Below are 18,664 nucleotides of genomic sequence, written 5' to 3'. Positions count from 1 at the left end.
AGAGTATAAAGAATGTAAATTAATATTAATAAAGAAAAACACTAATATGACTTCAGATCTTGTATAATGGAGACATTAATGTATAGGTATTACAAAACTTTTTTTTGGATAAAATAATTGTCTTGGAAGTGTGGTGATAATTGATATTAAAGAAGATAATCCAGAGAGTAAATTTATCTTTCGTATATCTAACCATTTATTTATTAGTAAAACTGATAAGTTAAATTATGAATATACCATAGGTATTAGTTAAAAAATTACACATACAGAGTGGATGATTTGTTATGTATTAATTTATTTATTACCTAGCAAGAGAAACACGTCAAAAGGGAATAACTCACTCAATGAAGATGTTCTAGATTCTTTCATTCCATTATTCTGAATTGTTTAATCAAGAATGTAACTGCCTTAAAGGGATTCATAATAAACAAATAAGGAAGAAATGACAGTTTTTTAATGTATAAAACATACAATAACTGCATCATTAGTCCTCCATCATCAAGTTGACAATGATAAGATGATTACACATAAAGGAAGAATTAGAAACTAACTGAATAAGAGGACCACATTCTCTCCCATGTTTGATGTCGGAGGAGCTTCCAATAATTCCAAAGCTTCACCGTCCTTTCATGAACATTACTATCTGCCTTGTAATACCAATCCACTAACCTGAAAATCCCTTAAAAGAGACTACAACTAATCAATGCTTTATTATCATTAGCCTAAACTGTTATATATGGAATCAACTCCTTAACCATCCTCTTTTGTCCTTTCCACACAAACTTGAGAATTTACTCTCTGTCAGAGTTCTTTCCAACCCCCACATGATCACCCTTCTCCTCCAGTAGAGTGCAAATGCTGCACAACTCAGACACTGATCAAACAAAAGAACAACAACAAAGATGCAGCTGAAAACTCAGTTTTTCTTCTACTTCTGTTGTATGTTCTGTTTCTCATATGGCTTTGCGGCTGCAGCGAATGATGAAGCTTCTGCTTTACTCTCTATAAAAGCAGGTCTTATTGATCCACTGAATAGCCTGCTTGATTGGAAATTGTTGGTCAAAGCAAAAGGAAAGGGTGCAGCTCATTGTAACTGGACTGGTGTCCAGTGCAACTCAGCTGGAGTAGTAGATAGCCTTGATCTCTCCCGCATGAATCTGAGTGGCATTGTGTCCAATGAGATACAAAGTCTAAAGAGTCTTACTTCTCTCAACTTGTGTTGCAACGAATTTTCCTCTTCATTATCATCCATAGCCAATCTCACCACACTCAAGACTCTTGATGTGAGCCAGAATTTCTTCACTGGTGACTTTCCATTAGGCCTTGGAAAGGCATTGGGACTTACGACCTTAAATGCATCCAGCAACAATTTCTCTGGCTTTCTTCCTGAGGATCTGGGAAATGTCTCTTCCTTGGAGACTTTAGATTTCAGAGGCAGCTTCTTTGAAGGGTCAGTTCCAAAATCCTTCAGTAACTTGCACAGGCTGAAGTTCCTCGGTTTATCTGGGAATAATCTCACTGGAGAAATCCCTGGAGAGTTGGGCCAACTTTCATCACTGGAGTGCTTGATCCTTGGATATAATGAATTTGAAGGTGGTATTCCAGCTGAGTTTGGAAATCTGACCATGTTAAAGTATCTTGATTTAGCAGAAGGCAATCTTGGTGGTGAAATTCCAGCCGAGTTGGGAAAGCTCAAACTGTTGAATACAGTTTTCTTGTACAAAAACAAATTAGAAGGCAAGATTCCACCGACAATTGGCACCATGACTTCATTGGTGCAGCTGGATCTGTCAGACAACATGTTATCAGGAAATATACCGGCTGAAATAAGTCAGCTGAAGAATTTACAGCTTCTGAACTTCATGCGCAACCGGCTATCTGGTCCTGTGCCTTCTGGCCTTGGAGACTTGCCTCAACTTGAGGTGCTTGAGCTATGGAACAATTCCTTGTCAGGGTCATTGCCTAGAAACCTTGGCAAGAATTCACCGTTGCTGTGGTTGGATGTATCATCTAATTTGCTTTCCGGTGAGATTCCAGAAACTCTTTGCACCAAAGGCTATCTCACCAAGCTCATACTTTTCAATAATGCCTTCATGGGTCCAATTCCGGCAAGCCTATCAACATGTCCTTCAATTGTCCGTGTTCGAATTCAGAACAATTTTCTTTCTGGGACAATACCTGTGGGCCTTGGTAAGCTTAGGAAGCTTCAGAGGTTAGAATTAGCAAACAATAGTCTCACTGGTGGAATTCCTAATGACATTGGTTCTTCTACATCCCTTTCTTTCATTGATTTTTCCACAAACAATCTCCACTCTTCTCTTCCTTCAAACATTCTTTCCATTTCAAATCTGCAAACTTTAATTGTCTCGAACAATAACTTGAGAGGTGAAATCCCAGACGAATTCCAGGATTGTCCCTCACTAGGTGTCCTTGATCTCTCACGAAATGAACTCTCTGGAGGCATTCCAGCAAGCCTTGCATCATGCCAGAAATTGGTAAACTTGAACCTACAGAATAACCAATTAACGGGTGAAATCCCAAAAGCATTAGCAAGCATGCCTACATTAGCAATTCTTGATCTTGCCAACAACTCTCTGATTGGTCAAATACCTGGAAACTTTGGTAGCTCTCCAGCTTTGGAAACATTCAACGTCTCGCACAACAAGTTAAAAGGTCCTGTCCCAGAAAACGGAGTGCTAAGAACAATAAACCCAAATGATCTTGCGGGGAATGCTGGCTTGTGTGGTGCTGTCCTCCCCCCATGTGTCCAAATCTCTGCATATCCGTTAAGGCGTGGGAATTCATATCCAAAGCACATTATTGTAGGATGGATCATTGGAATATCATCTATACTAGCCATTGGGGTTACGACTGTGGTAGCAAGATCTTTATACATAAGGTGGTACACTGAGGGATTGTGCTTCCAGGAAAGATTTTATAAGGGTAGGAAGGGGTGGCCATGGAGATTGATGGCCTTTCAGAGGCTTGATTTTACAAGTAGTGACATTTTATCTTGCATTAAGGATACAAATATGATTGGTATGGGAGCGACTGGGGTTGTCTACAAGGCTGAGATACCACAATCTAGTACAATCGTGGCTGTCAAGAAGTTGTGGAGATCAGGATCTGATATCGAAGTAGGAAGCAGTGATGACCTTGTTGGTGAGGTGAATCTTTTAGGGAGGTTAAGGCATAGGAACATTGTTAGACTACTGGGATTTCTTTACAATGACGCTGATGTGATGATAGTTTATGAATTTATGCACAATGGAAACCTTGGAGATGCTCTGCATGGTAAACAAGCTGGGAGATTACTTGTAGACTGGGTTTCCCGATATAACATAGCTCTAGGAATTGCAGAAGGACTTGTTTATCTTCATCATGATTGTCATCCACCTGTTATCCATCGAGACATAAAGTCAAATAATATACTGCTTGATGCAAATCTTGATGCAAGGATAGCAGATTTTGGGTTGGCTAAGATGATGCTCCGGAAGAATGAAACAGTCTCCATGATTGCTGGATCTTATGGATACATTGCCCCTGGTGAGTTACTAGTTCATGTATACTTTTCAGGTTAATGACTATTATTTTTTTCAATTTTCAGCATGTTAAAGAGTCAGTTAGTTACTTAAATCCTAAAAAACACAGCTTTCTATCAGAAAAATAGGATAGAAGAGAAAGACAGCCAACATTCTTATTTGCGAATAAATGTTTCGTACTTCTTAGATTTACAAGGTTTATATTGTAATCATTTCCCTGATTTATTGGCAGAATATGGATACTCCTTGAAAGTGGATGAAAAGATTGACATTTACAGTTATGGAGTGGTTCTGTTGGAGCTTCTGACTGGAAAGCGGCCCTTAGAACCAGAGTTTGGAGAATCTATAGACATAGTAGGGTGGATTAGAAGGAAGATAGACAAAAAATCTGCACATGAAGCATTAGACCCGAGTGTAGGAAACTGCAGGTATGTTCAAGAAGAGATGATTTTAGTTCTCAAGATAGCACTTCTATGCACTGCCAAGTTCCCCAAGGACAGACCCTCCATGAGGGATGTTAGAATGATGCTTGGAGAGGCAAAGCCTAGGAGAAAAAGTGGCAGGAGCAGTGAAACATTTTCAGCTAACAAGGAAATGCCAGCTAATATTAGCAAACCAGCAGTTAATGGCCTTCTTTAGAAACCTAATTTGAAGTTTTCCCAGGCCAGCTACCAGATTTTAATTGTACTTACAGTTGTAGTTTTGTGAATTTCTTGTAATTTCGTAGTCAATTCAGTGGTGTTAAAATATCTACATCAAGATGGATTAACTTTTGCGAGGAATTTTCCATGTATTGTAGTTTTGATGATTAAGCATGTATTACAGTCAGATGAGAACCATAAAAAGCAATTGTACCTACCATCATTTGAATAGAACGCATATAATTTCCCTTTTTGTTTCATTTTGTCATGCGTATTTGGCTATGTATGCAAATAACATACTTTTTCATTGGTTAAAGTCAATGGAATTCTTATTTACGAATCATTTTTGCCATGTCTAAATCAAGATCCATCTGCATCAAAATGAGTGCCACAAATATCTAGAAATGAAGACTTCAGATCAAAACTCCCGCAGTTATTCTTTGTGAACCCGAGAGATGACTTGTGCTTCAAGTTATTGCGAGGCTTGCACTAAAAGCATTATTCTTCCACAATTTTCAATGAGTGCCATATTAAAATTATGGTACTGGTCAGTTTCTAAAACAGGTAGTCATTCAACTGAAATTTGAATTACAGTAGCAAGGAAATTAAGTACAATCAAAACTTTATAGCTGAGAAAGTTAGAAAACATTCCACATTTACAACACTAAGAAGCAGTCTGCCTTGTATGATTAGTAATGTTGCATGAAAATCTATGATGCCAGCACCCTCCAAGTGATGATGAGGCAGAGAAAAAGACACAAAATTAAACAAACAAACAAACAAACAAACTGAATTAATTAAACAAAAGTGCAAGATTTGATCATTCTCAATATACTTGCAGTATGTATATCTTTACTTTTCTCTTTCTGTTTTTCCTCTTCTATTTGTGTTACATTTAAAGTGAAGGGCTCCCCGTGTCCTTAGCCATGGAAACAGTATCTATATGGGCTTGCATTTCTGTCTGATATTTTCTTCGAATCTTGGTGCTGCAGACAAGTATACATTAGCAAAAGAAAAATATAGCGTAAGTTGAGTTTGGAATAACGATGCATTTGCTTACCAAGTCCATTAGCCTCAGATGTCCTCATTATTCTTAGCCTCCTCACCGAGCTAAGGAACATCCTGATTGCAAATTGACAAAAACAATATACATAAATATCAAAGAACGGAAACACAGGATCCTTTTTTTTGGGTAAGATAGAAAAAATACAAGCTAACATAAAACTACAATCATGAAATACTTCTCCGTGTTAAAGAAAAAAGGCATGAACCTATCTAATATATTAAGTTAATGACTTTATTCAAGTCCTAATATGACATAACATCGCACCAAAAGCCAGCAGGTACTCCCTAGTATAGTTATGAGATACTATAGTGGTTTGGGCTATAAGAAGCTAGTCCTAACCACGATGCCCATGAGTATTAAATGTCATTAATACCGAAGCTAATTTGGTACATTATGTATGTGTGTAATTATGTTATAAACATCCTATAAAAAGGAAAGCGGGAGTATTACTTTAATTAAATGTGATGCAAAACTATTCTTTCTATAGCTAACAAAATTTAATGTTAAAATTTAGTTATGTTTCAAAGTCTAATTGCTCTTAACTCAGATCATTTAAGTGTGCTTTGGATCATAAAGAACTTCTTAATTTGGGGGGCCAAGCCCAAGTCCCAATAGAGCGTCGCACTATTTTTAAGACCTTTGGTTGTATTTTTATTATGTTCCTATGGTTCTCTTTCAATACCATTTTCTAACTATGATAAGTTCTCGTGTTACTTGTAAGCTCAAGTTAGAATCATTTTGCATCATTCATGTTAAGTTGAGATTGGACATGTATTATAAATAACTTCCGAATTTTTTCCCATTCGTTGAGATCAGACAAATAATGCATGATGAATAAAAATAATCTTTCGATGTTAACTACTTGAACTGAAATTGGCCACATAACAGCATTTACTAGGTTTTTCAATCGAAGCCAGGGTGTCGGGAAAAGTTCGACGAGGGTGTTGGAAAATGTTCGACGAGTGTTAGGCCTATTTGACCTTTGCATGGCCTTATAGTCGGAAAGACTATGGCTACCTTTCATTCGACTTCCACCTTATGAGTATCTTATTCATCTAACATTAATGTACATTTAATGAGAAAATCCTAATATTGTCGTTAAGATATCTAAATTACTCTTAATATTCTGCTAATAAGTATATGAATTTAGACAATAAACAGGAAATATTCATACAAGAATAATCTTCAGAAACTAACGAAGAACAAGAGAGGACACTTACCCCCAAGGAACATCCCCAACAAGCATCCAATCTCCTTCCTTGTCTTCGTAAGTGAGCACAAACTTGGAAGATCCATCCAACAATTTTGAATGCCTTTCTCCTCCAATAATAATTCCATGATCCTCACCATTTGCTCCTATTGAAAATGATGTCAATACCCTTAGTGGAAAGAAGTAATATAAACCACTGAAAGTTTTAAATGGTATCATCTATCACAAACAAAATGCTTAAGAGAGTAGTACAAAAAATTACATGCAAGAATTATTTTAATGACAAAATCTTAGCATCAAGTTCTGGTATAGTCTCATGTCACTGTTTGGGGGAAGAAAGAAATAATTGCTATATGAAAACTCCTAAAAGTATCTTGAAACTGGAGTTGAGATAATCCTAAACAAGTTGTTGTTTGGTATCTTATCTTTTACAAGTGTTGTATTACTTTATAGCTAATATTGAGATATGCCTGAAGAAACGGACTACAAAAAGTAAATCTATTTTTGATACGAAAAAGGGGAAATGAGAAAGGAAGAATAGTATTTAAAACCCCTTTACTACAATACATTGTGCAAAATGCATCCCACGTATGCTTCTCAGTTTTCTAATTTTTCACCAAACTTCAGAATATAAAATTGAGTTATTCACAAGATATGCCTAGAACTTAGTTGAGAAAAGAGGAACAAAGCCATATTTTATGCAGACACAGAAAAGAAACAATACAAAGTCAACAAAATATTCATGATGCAGATAAAATCTCAGTGATCATAAAAACATGTCAGGACACCCTTAAAGCCTGAAGGAGACACATTCGCTTTATTATGAGTATAATGACCAACAACTAGTAAACTCACCTTTGCAAGTGGTGACTGTGGTTGATTCGTTAAACATGTCATCCAACGTTTGTGCTAAGGTTTCATAGGAACTATGAGCGCTCAAATCAACCTTCCTCCCAATCGGTATTCCATCCATATTTACCTTGACGAACAGGGAACTCCTGAGCTGTCTTTTTTCTTTGGCATTAATGTTGTTACCATTGCCATTGTCAGCACTTTTCCTTACCACAGTATTGTTGCCTTTACTCTTCTCAGGCACTGAGTTGAATACTTCTGTTGATTTTGCATGGATATTGTAGCTATTCACTCTATATGTCCGAAGTGGAGGCCATCCAACTACTTGACTGTTCCGTAAATTCAATCACAACAAAAATGGTACCTCCATGAGTGAAAGAACTAGAAAAATATTGGTTGAGAAAGAGTAAATGCAAATCAGTTATTTTAGAAATAGTAAAAAGGGGACAATTTAAAAGCAAGCAAATCATTCTACCACTCATCTATGTTGTTGCTAATTGTTAAGAAGTGAACTTTAAGCCTAACTTAACCCCACAAAACCGATTTGTAAGAAGAAATTTGCACCCATACTATAAATTGACCTTATCTCTAGTCGATGTGAAACTTCCAACAGACCCCTCTCACGCTGATGTATATACATCTCGAGCGTGAGACTAGATATTAGTGGGTGGTCCAATAGTGGATGGAACAATATGTCCATACAAATCTTGCTAGGATAGACTCTAACCTGGCTTTGATACCATGTTAAGAAGTAAACTTTAAGCCTAACTCAACCCCAATGATCGGCTTATAAGGTGAGGTTTGCACTCATATTATAAATTGATTTTATCTCTAGTCAATGTGGGACTTCCAACACTAATCAACAACTTTGTACACTTTCACACACTAAATAGGTAAACTCCAACTCCATAAGATCCGAATCTGCTTTATTTTGATCCAACAAATCAACTATTTAATTATCAACATGATCCAGATAGCAGACGAAACATACCATCGTTTTTTACAAGAGCTGAACTAAGTACTGCAGTTGGCCTTGTTTTTTTTAGGTTGTTGGATCTATCTATAAGGAAACTCTTGAGCAAGCATTAGATTGAATTTCTTAGATCTTATAATTATCGATGGAATTGGGTTAAAGAAACAACCAGCATAGATGTCGATAACATTTAGTTTCAGTTATGTTAAAGGAAAATCATAGCAATCTTGCTCTTCAGAGTTCACAAGAATGAAAGACTCCAACGTTGAGAATTTATGGTATAAAATTTCCCACATCTGAGCAACCTAGTGAATCTAGATCATCATAAACATACAAATACTCACTTCTAAACATCACTACATTTATCATCACCTTACTTACTATTTATCAAACCCTCCCGCCGATTGTGGCAATACAAAACGATATCTCAAACAGAAAAATTGGTCTAAAAGGTAACCCCGTATTAAGATATTAATATTAAAAAAAGTAAAATTAAAGCAATCAAAAACACCAAGTACACTTCTAATCCATTAACTCCTTAAATCGTTAAGTCTTTGAACTTTCCAAACTCAGTCCAATTCTTCAAATTCCTTCGGCTGAGTAACACCGTGTGATCCATCAATTCACAAATTAAAAGGGGTGAATTTAGACTGCAGCATAAAACCCAGCATACATAGTTGCATAACAGAGAAAAATTCAACAAGATCGAACCAAAAAATTATAGAGGTAACCTATCCAATTTCAAAACAAGACAATAAACATAGGTAAAGTAAATTAAGAATAAAACATATATATTTACCCGGGACGATTATTTGCAACAAGAGATTCAGCAGCTCTCTTGGTGCCAGCAGTGATGTTGGGAGAGGAAGAGGAAGAAGAGGAAGGTGATGGTGATGGTGATGGTGAAGAAGGAAAAGCCCTGGCAGTGAAAATCCTAGCATAAGAAGAAGGAGCATGAGCGTGGACATGGTGGTAAGACTTAGAAGGGCCTGAGATGCTCAACCCAAGACCCAATTCGATCTCAGACTCTTCTGGGCAAGAAGAGTCCTCCGAAGACAGCACCAAGTTGTCATCTTTGGACACAGTTGACATCGACCCAATACTAACACAACCAGTAAGAACCAAAAAAAATCTATCTTTTTGGGAAATTGAGGAAGAACAGGCCAAGGGTGGATGAATTTGAAGGAAAATTGAGTTTTTGGAGAAGATGAAGAAGAGTATAATAAACGGTTAGGTGGGAATGTTGATGGAAATGAGAGAGTGTGTCGGAAAGAGAGAGAGAAAGGGGAAAGAGCATTAGGCAGTATGGGCCCACATGTCTGGTCTGGTTTGTGCGGTTCCTCCATCGATGTTCTGCTTTAACTTGATTGTACTTTTATTATTATTATTATATATTTATATTTTCTCCATCTTCTTTCTAGATTCTCTATCAAGTTTTTTTCTTTGTCTACACTCTACACTCTGTCAAGAATCAAGCACATTTGCAGCATTGTAATTGGATCATCACATCTCATTTTCTCACCCTCCCTTCTATCGTATCGTGACATGCACTAAACCACACACCACAGGATTCGGGAGCCACATTTTCTTGTTTGCTCAATCAAAGTCGCTAACCACGTGCCTCATACAACTCTCTCTTTTCATTTATTAAAGTTATGTGCTAGAAATAGCTTCCTCTTTTCTTTTTTTGTTCAAGCAGTTTTTTACTTTTGAGAATAAATTCAATTATTAAAGTTATACTTTTTAGTTTCCGTGATTCATTATAAGGAAATTCATCTAGTATATAATATTAAATTACAATTATTTCTATTATTTTTAAATTTCTATTTACACACGTTTTAAATAAGCCATTCTACATTAAAAAATATATATAATTTTTGGTTGTCATGTTTTAATATTTACTGAGTATTTTTTTCAATTTATTTTTAGTACGAAATTTGAGTATAAATTAAATAGATGATTACCCGATTTGGAATTAGTTTACCAGACATGTTGGATTATTTGTTTGACCAAATAAATTGAGAAAAAGTCACAAAATCAACCGATCTTATTTTATTAAAGAAAAACAGTCTAATAAATAAGCTTGATTCAAACACGCGCACACACATGTTTACTCGCTGCGTTCCGTAGAATATATGTTTCTTGCATTCATACAATTAAAATTTATTATAATCATGTATTCTGATTAAATAAATTATATTATAATTAAATTCTACAGTCAATAAACACTATTGAATTTATAAAAGATATGTTAATATTTATTGAAAATAATGTATATAGTAATATGTTATTATTTATAATTGTAAAATATTCACATAAATTTAGTTTTAAAATCACACATTTTTATGAAACATTGAACTCACGAAAGTTTAAAAACATAAAAAACAATTTAAGAGTATTAGTTTCACTAATAATATTCAATTATTTTATTAATAAAAAATTCAACTTTAAATAGATTCTATATTAATTGAGTTTATTTTATAAAAATTATAATCTCTCTATAAATACTTTTTATAACTTTTTTTGTCTTTTTCTTAAATTTTTATCTCTCATGTGTTTGATTATCAAAGACCACATATAGATTCACTAGGGTTTATACTTCTCATTGATCAAAATCTCAAAAAAGTAAGTTTATTTTTTGTTTTTTGTTTAATTTAGCATTTTGAGGCACACAGAGTTTAATGATTCATGTATGTGGTTTAAAATATATCAAAGTATATATTTATGTAGTTGTGATTGTGATGGTATGTTTAGATCTTTGATCTAATGTCTAGGTAAGTAGTTTAAACATATGTGAGAACTAAAGTTCTGTGAGCAACTTTGAGTAAAGGGCGATGTTGTCTACACCATGTGAGTTAGTTTTAATTTATAATTGCATTAATAGTATATGAATTCTAATGAGTGATGATGTTTGATGAGAAAATTGGATGTGTGAAATTTGTTGTAGATTAGTATGTTATAATTAATTGAGTGTGTATGATGAATAAAAACGATTAAATGTGAGATATGGGTTGCATATTAACTTGATCTTTAATGTGTGAAATTTGAATTGCAGTTGTAAAGTGGTATCTTTGCTTCTAATGAATCATTTTATATGAATTGATATTGTTTTTAACTTGAAAAAAAGTATGAGGACACTCATTAGAGCCAAGGTACCCTTGTTATGTAATTTTAGGAGTTTGGGTTATGGAGGCTCCTTGGGCGAGCCAATCACTTGTTTCTAACAAAGAAGAAGGAGAGACCTTCTCACTTAGTGAGTGTTAAATTTAGTTTTGGCAAAGATGTAGCGATGTGTTCTCGATGGGTGAGCCAACTTCTCGTTGGACGAGACTATGTTTCTTATTCCAAGTCAACTTTAGAAAATAAGAATTTCCATTTCATTAACCATTGGACCAAACTGAAAATTAGAGAGGTGGTCCTATATATATGAATCTTTATTTTTCTTGTTGAGATCTTTGATTAAAGGTATTTGATCACAACATATGTTTCACCGTTTTGATGTAATTATTGGAAATAATGTATTTGAATATTATTCTAATGCAATAGAAAATAAATGATGAATTATTAACATTAAATTAAAATAAATGATGAATTATTAACATTAAATTAAAATAAAATGATGAATTATTAACATGTAAATTGGTAGTGTTTATTTTAAATTAAGGTGCATATGAATGGAATGTTATGGTAGTTATTCTTAGGGTGAGAATACTACAATGACTTGGTTTTATGTGGGGTGTATTGAGGACAAGCACTGAAATTAAATCATCATGACTCTATTAGTAATTAAATTCATATAGATGAAAAGAACTATTTGTGAGAGTCGATGGAGTTTCATATCTAGAGTGTTGACAATAGTCAAACTTAGGAAAGATACTAAATTTATCCTATCATGGTCTATGGATTGGGAAGCAACTCATATATGTTATAATTATAGCTTTTAAGAGGTAAGAATGATTGAGTAAAGGCGGAAGCAAGGTCTCAGGGTGATACTTAATACTTTAGTCCTCCAGAAGTTATGTATGTGGTTCTTGGTATATGAATGGACTATGAGAGCCTTTATGCTTGATTGTTGATTATATAATTTGTGAAAGATATGTAGTTACATGTTGAGTTGCTATGTATATTCTATTTCATTTAAAACTTATAAGTCGTAAATTATCTCTATACCTTATCTTATTTTCTGTGTTTGGTTATGGTTTATCCGCTTGTGACATCAATTAAATGATAACTAATGATTGTTAGGAAATAATTGTTGCAAAGGTATATAGTTTTGTATTGTATAGCTCTTTTATAAAACATTATATATATATATATATATATATATATATATATATATATTTTAAAGTAAGCATAGTTAAAAAATTAAGTTAAATCATTTAGTTATATTAAAATTATGAGAGGATGTATCAAAAGTATATATTAGTAATAAATTTTAATTTTGAAAATAATCATGATAGATGATGAAAACATAAGAAAGACAATGAAAATATCAGTGTGAGGAAAAGGTGAAATAAATAGTTATAGAGAGAAGAGGGAGAAAAGAAAAGGTTAGAAATAGAAGAAGTCAAGGAAAGGCGAGAAAGAAGGGGGAGTGTGGTAGGACCCAGAAATGCGTTCCAAACGACAAGGAGACAAAGGTGGGACCAGACATGACAGGGGTCGGGAAAACGAAAATAAGGTGTCGTTTAATGGAGAGATGTGGTGGGGAATGGCGACAGTTCACCACACACAACGCTCACCAACTCACCCATCCTTATTAATATTCCTTACAAAATCATGGATCCATCTAGTTTTTGTTACCCAAACCCAGATTTGTTGGTTCTTTTAGGAGACACATAGCCATGCTCATATGTGTGAGTGCAACCTTACCTTCCAATACATGTTGCCAAATTCATTCTGCTCCTTTCTTTCATAAAACCATAACCTTTTGCTTTTCCCTTTCAAACAATTTTCTCCTTTTTCACCCCACCTCTCACTCCCACTCAATTTACCTTTAACTTTTATTATTCATTCATAAACCTCTATTTTATTATCATCATTTTTTTTAATCTTTCTTTCCCAATCAAGGTCCTATCAAATTTGTTGTTATTTGTAAACCTTTTTAATTTGTATTATTTAAAAATAAATAATTTAATCACTATATTACGTTATAAAAAAACCCTTGATGATAAAAAGAAATTACCAAACGCGTTGTGTTTTTTCTTCAATTTCTCCACACGTGCTTAGAAATTATGTTAATAGTGACTAGAGATTGAAGTGGTCCTATCCGATTGATACAGACTTAGTTGGATACAATTTTCATTTTTAAAAAGTAGATGAATGTTAATATTTTTTTGTTTAATCATTTCCGATATCCCTATTTGTGTATGATCGTCTTAGATAGGTCATCGTATTCTAAAGTCTCTCAAATTGGTCCTTAATTGTGAAAATTTAAATCAATTGAGACCTTTCCGTTAAGTTGGCTAGACGACATTAAAAAAATTGATGTGTGGATTGCTGAGATGACCAAATGGTACTGACGTGGCACACTACTATTGTTGACCTGGCTTTGTTTTATTTATATATTTAAAAAAGTTAACTTTTTAAATCAAACCGCAACGTTTTTATTTTAAAATAACATATTAGTAGTTAGTTTTATTTAATTTCATTGTTGTGGAATTTGGGATAATTGGAAGAATAGGGTTTTGTCGAGGCTTGGCTTTTGTGGTTGGAATTTGGGGACAATAGGGTATATCGGTGCTATTTCACAACAAAAATTTCCAATTTTTTCGGGGGTTATTTTTTCCGTTTTCAACGATTTTAACCCCCGGAAAGTGCGTTACCCGCGGTTGGGAAAGCCGTTGGGAAAAGCTGCGGGCCAATATCATATCTAGCCTAAAAAATATTACTTGCAGTTTAAAAGATAAGAAAAGCTGCTATGTTGGAATTTTATATCTAGCCTAAAAGAGATGACTTGCAGTTTAAAATTAGGAGCCTAAAAGATTACCAAAATTCTACAACAAATCAGGCCATGGTTTGAACATCTAAGGAAGATAATGAGAACAATGATGTGTTTGGCTTGAGGATAAGAATGAAAAATACCTTAGGCTGGAAACATGGGTAATTTGTCTGTGTTGAGGTCCAATGAATGGTCCCACCTACCATGTGGATCACTTGCTCACTACCTTACCTTGCATTTGCAAGTGGACATATTATTCTATGCTTCAAAAGTAATAAATTCATTGTGTAAACTTGGACGAACTTATTAATGATATTCTTACTTCAACGACAAGATTGGATGAAGTGAGGAGTGTGTGTTCTTAAGTTTTGTCTACTAATTGTTGCAAACTATGACGATTTTTTGTGTATTTGAATGTAATCTGGTTTAGTCTTCAATTAATGCAGTTTGAGTAAGAATTACTTGCCTCGCCACACCATTTCAATTAATTTACTAAAACATGATTTTCGTCGATAGCCATTTTCTTCTCTCAATAAATCTCATGGTTCAGGGCATAAAGATATGTGACTAAGGTATATTAATCAATTGTGTAATCCAATTAAATATTTTTAAAGGAAATTATAAAAGGTAAATATGTATAATAGATGTAAGAGATGAAAAAGAGAACAGAATTTCCATTTCCATACCTAATGCACCTACAACATCCTTCTTGTTCCCTTTTTTAGGAGACTGACCAGTGCCAGTATGAGTAGAGTAATAATAAGTATCTTCATCTCTTTGTAAAGAAACAGGCTCCCTAGTGTCGTTTTCAAGCTCGTGGTCACTAACATCCTTTTCATCTTTGACAGCGAAAGAAACTCCAAGATTAGGATCCACTTCAGTGTTCCCAAAATCAGAGGCATCTTCACGCATCATTTATTTTCTTCGCAAGGATGGTTCCCTTTCTAGCTTTCTTTGTCTAGTCCACCACGACAATGGTAAGGATTCTGTCACAGGCAATGGTAAGGTATGAACCAGTAGTATAGACCAATGCTACTTACTAATATGCATATATCTAGCTCTACCCTGAACGCATGCGCCACAAAAATATAAAATTAAAAAGAAATCGCGTTCTGCGAAATTTCACCAACTAGGTCAGTGACAATTTAAAAAGAATTCTGAAATATGGAACTTCAGTACAAAATCACGTCGATATTAGAGTGCCCCTGAAATTACCAGAAACCAGAATTATGACAAAACATACTGAGTCGAGAACAGTCGCGATTCTACCATTTTCCTTGTACAAACTCACTCCCGAGTCCTAATCACTTCTTAAAACTACGATAAAAAAATTTTGAAGGAAAAAAAAGGACAAAAACCTTACTTGTGATTGTAATTGCTGATATGGATCTTCTTAAACCTTCAACGCAACTTTATGGACCATGGTTTCCTTGGGTATTTTGATGACAATAGAGAGGCAGCGGTTGCGGTGCCATGGTCCCTAGATTTTCGAAAGATAGACGGAGGAGGGATTTCAAAGAGAGAAAAGCCAAAGAATTAGGGATTTAAAGGAGGGGAAAGCCGTGAAGGATGAGAAATTGAGAGGCAAAGAGAAGCCATTCGCCAAGAAAATCATGGAGGCGCAAAGTAATCCAAGGTTTTAGAATTAAAAAACATAACTTTTAATAAATAAAACATAACTGCTAAAAAATTTAAAATTAAAAAAAGTAAATAAAACATAACTGCGGTTTTAGAAAAACTGCCAAAAATTATCCAAGGTTTTCAAAACCCTTGGTAAAAAACCCCCTTCTAAAATACGTAATTTTTGTAGTGTTTAGTCACCAACTATACGAAATAGATGCGACATACCCTATTGTCCCCCAAATTCCGACCACAAAAGTCAAGCCTCGACAAAACCCTATTCTCCCAATTATCCCAAATTCCATAACAATGAAATTAAATAAAACTAACTACTAATATGTTATTCTAAAATAAAAACGTTGCGTTTTGATTTAAAAAGTTAACTTTTTTAAATATATAAATAAAACAAAGCCAGGTCAACAATAGTAGTGTGTCACGTCAATACCATTTGGTCATCTCAGCAACCCACGCATCAATTGTTTTAACTCGTCCAACAACTTGACGGGAAGGTCTCAATTGATTTAAATTTTCACAATTAAGGACCAATTTGAGAGACTTTAGAATACGAGGACCTATCTGAGACGATCCTGCACAAATAGGGATGTCGGAAATGATTAAACCTATTTTTTTTCCAAATAATACATATATTTTACTAGAATGACCTTCGCGGATCTCGTTTTCCAAACTAGTATATAATAACTTTACAAAATATATTAAAGAAGTCTTTTAGTATAAGATTAAATAAATCTAGACATCAGATGTGTTTGTTCATTCAATGATTATATGGATCTTATAATGAAAAATTTTAACATATACTGATTAAATGAGTCTAATCATACATATTATATAAATATGTACATATATTTATGAGATAAGTCTACTAATACATTCTAGAAGAGTTTATCAATATATTGATTAGACGAGTTTAGGAATATACATCAAACAAGTTTTTACATACACTTATTAAACGAGTATATTGCATAAAATGTTACAGAAGTCTAATAATACACATTAGAAGAGACTCTAAATACACTAATTAAAATAGTATAAAAAATATATATATTTGACAAATAATTTCATATGTCGATTAGATGATTTTAGGAATGATTTGATTAGACAAGTTGTTGATGAATTGATCAGACCAATATAGAAATACACATTAGACAAGTTATTCATATGACGAATTCAACAATATATATTAGAGGAGTCCAATAATATGTATTAGACCAAAACATAAATTTGGTTACAAATTATTGTTTTATTTTAACATAAATTGTTATTAAATTTGAATAAAAAAATTAAATATTAAAACTAAATTGAAATTATGTCACTTGTATCCGTCACAATTGTTACATGACAACTTTATAATGACACATGACAATTTCTTTTCTAAAAAGACATTAAATTTTAAAAAATTCCTAAAATTTAAAAAATTAAAAATAATTACAAATTAATACGTGACATTATATTAATGAAAATGATATAATTTTATCAATTTTTCACAGATCGAACCATGAAACTAAATAAATTAGAAAACCAATATGATATTTTTAGACAAAAATAAAATTAAAAAATGTAATTAAACCAAAATAATAATAGTAAATAATAATAATAAGGATCTCGATATTTTGACAACCAAAATTTGACAACTTTTTGTCAACGTCACGTGTCAGCATTTGATTGGCTCGTTTGAAGAAATTTATTTAAATAAAAAGCTGACGTCGAAATGGGTTGAGGGTTCAATTTTTCTTAATTCCAAAAGTACCCTTATTTCCTTATCTCTCCTGATTGTGCTTCTTCGTTTTTGTTCACCGTTCTCTTTCCATTTTCTCATTCTCCTCTTTCTCGCCTCTCGCCGTTTTGCAAAATCCTTGGCATTCTTCAACTTTGTGTCATCTTCGTCGTCCTCCCTCCTGGCTCCAAATTTCCTTCGGCTCCGACGAACCAAAAGGTTTCCTTTCATCTTCAAGATCTGAGCATTCCGGTTGACGTTATAGTGCGAAAGGAAATCCTCCAATGACGTTGGTGGTTTGAGCAAGGTAAATGAGTTTTTGTCTTTTTTTATTTGCATTATCAGTTTGACTATTGAGTTTTAGTTCTTTGGCGTTTGATTTGTTTATTAAAAATTTTTGTTACCATTTTTGGGTTGTGCAGTTTTCTTATTTTGTTTTCTTTGATGCAGTTGTGCTTCCATTATTCTTTTTCAACAAAGTATCTTTGTACTTTGAAGAGAAGAATAAAAGGAGAAATGTAAAAAGTACGCCTAGTGCATAATCTGACATGAATACTGCCTTTGTAAGCCCGTGAGGCATGTACAATAACCAACCCAATGTGCAGAGGTTTGTGAGGGTCAGATCGCGAAAGCGTTACAAGAGCAAGGCGCTTAGAACTCCATACATAAGAAATAGAGCGAAACACAAGTGATTTTTGTATTGAATTGTGTCGGAACAATCGGTACCGTTATAGAGTCGCGGAGCAGAATAAATTAATAAAGCGGAAAGCGTGTTCGATCAAACTCGTTTTAAGATGGTCAGTTTTAGAAAATCAATTTTTTAGAGAAAATTTATCAAACAGTTGATATGCATAAAATGTAAAGAGTATAGAGAGTAAGAAAATTCAACACAAAATTTTTATCCTGGTTCGATTCAAAAGAATCTACGTACAGTTGTTAATCACTATAAAAAGTGATTAACGTTTTCACTACAAATCAGTTTAAAGATTTACAATAGAGTGAATAAAAAGAATGATAAAAACCTTCCTTCGACGAACGAACCAGAAGGGTGTTTCCTTCGACCAACGAACCAAAAGCGGGTAATTTG

The 18,664-nt window shown here is 33.8% G+C and overlaps 2 protein-coding genes across 3 annotated transcripts; one reads left to right on the top strand and one right to left on the bottom strand.

Annotated features, from left to right (window-relative positions):
• The first annotated feature begins 746 nt into the window (after nucleotides 1-746).
• Nucleotides 747-4,788, top strand: LOC108326046 (MDIS1-interacting receptor like kinase 1). Its single transcript, XM_017559286.2, has 2 exons — nucleotides 747-3,546; nucleotides 3,775-4,788. The coding sequence occupies exons 1-2, from the start codon at nucleotides 903-905 to the stop codon at nucleotides 4,179-4,181; spliced, it is 3,051 nt and encodes a 1,016-aa protein (XP_017414775.1). The 5' UTR covers nucleotides 747-902; the 3' UTR covers nucleotides 4,182-4,788.
• On the bottom strand, nucleotides 4,789-9,620 carry LOC108326047 (auxin-responsive protein IAA11). 2 transcript variants are annotated; one of them, XM_017559287.2, is made up of 5 exons: nucleotides 9,084-9,617; nucleotides 7,315-7,640; nucleotides 6,470-6,605; nucleotides 5,244-5,305; nucleotides 4,789-5,169 (listed from the first exon to the last, which is right to left on the bottom strand). In XM_017559287.2, the coding sequence occupies exons 1-5, from the start codon at nucleotides 9,374-9,376 to the stop codon at nucleotides 5,123-5,125; spliced, it is 864 nt and encodes a 287-aa protein (XP_017414776.1). In that variant the 5' UTR covers nucleotides 9,377-9,617; the 3' UTR covers nucleotides 4,789-5,122. The 2 variants fall into 2 exon arrangements, with proteins under 2 accessions (XP_017414776.1, XP_052731572.1); XM_052875612.1 differs by having other exon boundaries at nucleotides 4,789-5,305; nucleotides 9,084-9,620.
• Between the last annotated feature and the right edge of the window lie 9,044 nt (nucleotides 9,621-18,664).

Source organism: Vigna angularis, chromosome 3, assembly GCF_016808095.1.
Source record: "Vigna angularis cultivar LongXiaoDou No.4 chromosome 3, ASM1680809v1, whole genome shotgun sequence".
Classification (NCBI taxonomy): domain Eukaryota; kingdom Viridiplantae; phylum Streptophyta; class Magnoliopsida; order Fabales; family Fabaceae; genus Vigna; species Vigna angularis.
This window is presented reverse-complemented; position numbering and strand designations above follow the sequence as displayed.

Coding starts and splice junctions, on each gene's coding strand:
- LOC108326046 (XM_017559286.2), top strand. CDS start 903: ATGCAGCTGAAAACTCAGTTTTTCTTCTACTTCTGTTGTATGTTCTGT. Junction 3,547..3,774: donor TTATGGATACATTGCCCCTG/GTGAGTTACTAG, acceptor ATTTATTGGCAG/AATATGGATACTCCTTGAAA.
- LOC108326047 (XM_052875612.1), bottom strand. CDS start 9,376: ATGTCAACTGTGTCCAAAGATGACAACTTGGTGCTGTCTTCGGAGGAC. Junction 7,641..9,083: donor GTTGCAAATAATCGTCCCGG/GTAAATATATAT, acceptor TTTACGGAACAG/TCAAGTAGTTGGATGGCCTC. Junction 5,306..6,469: donor GTTGGGGATGTTCCTTGGGG/GTAAGTGTCCTC, acceptor ATTTGCAATCAG/GATGTTCCTTAGCTCGGTGA.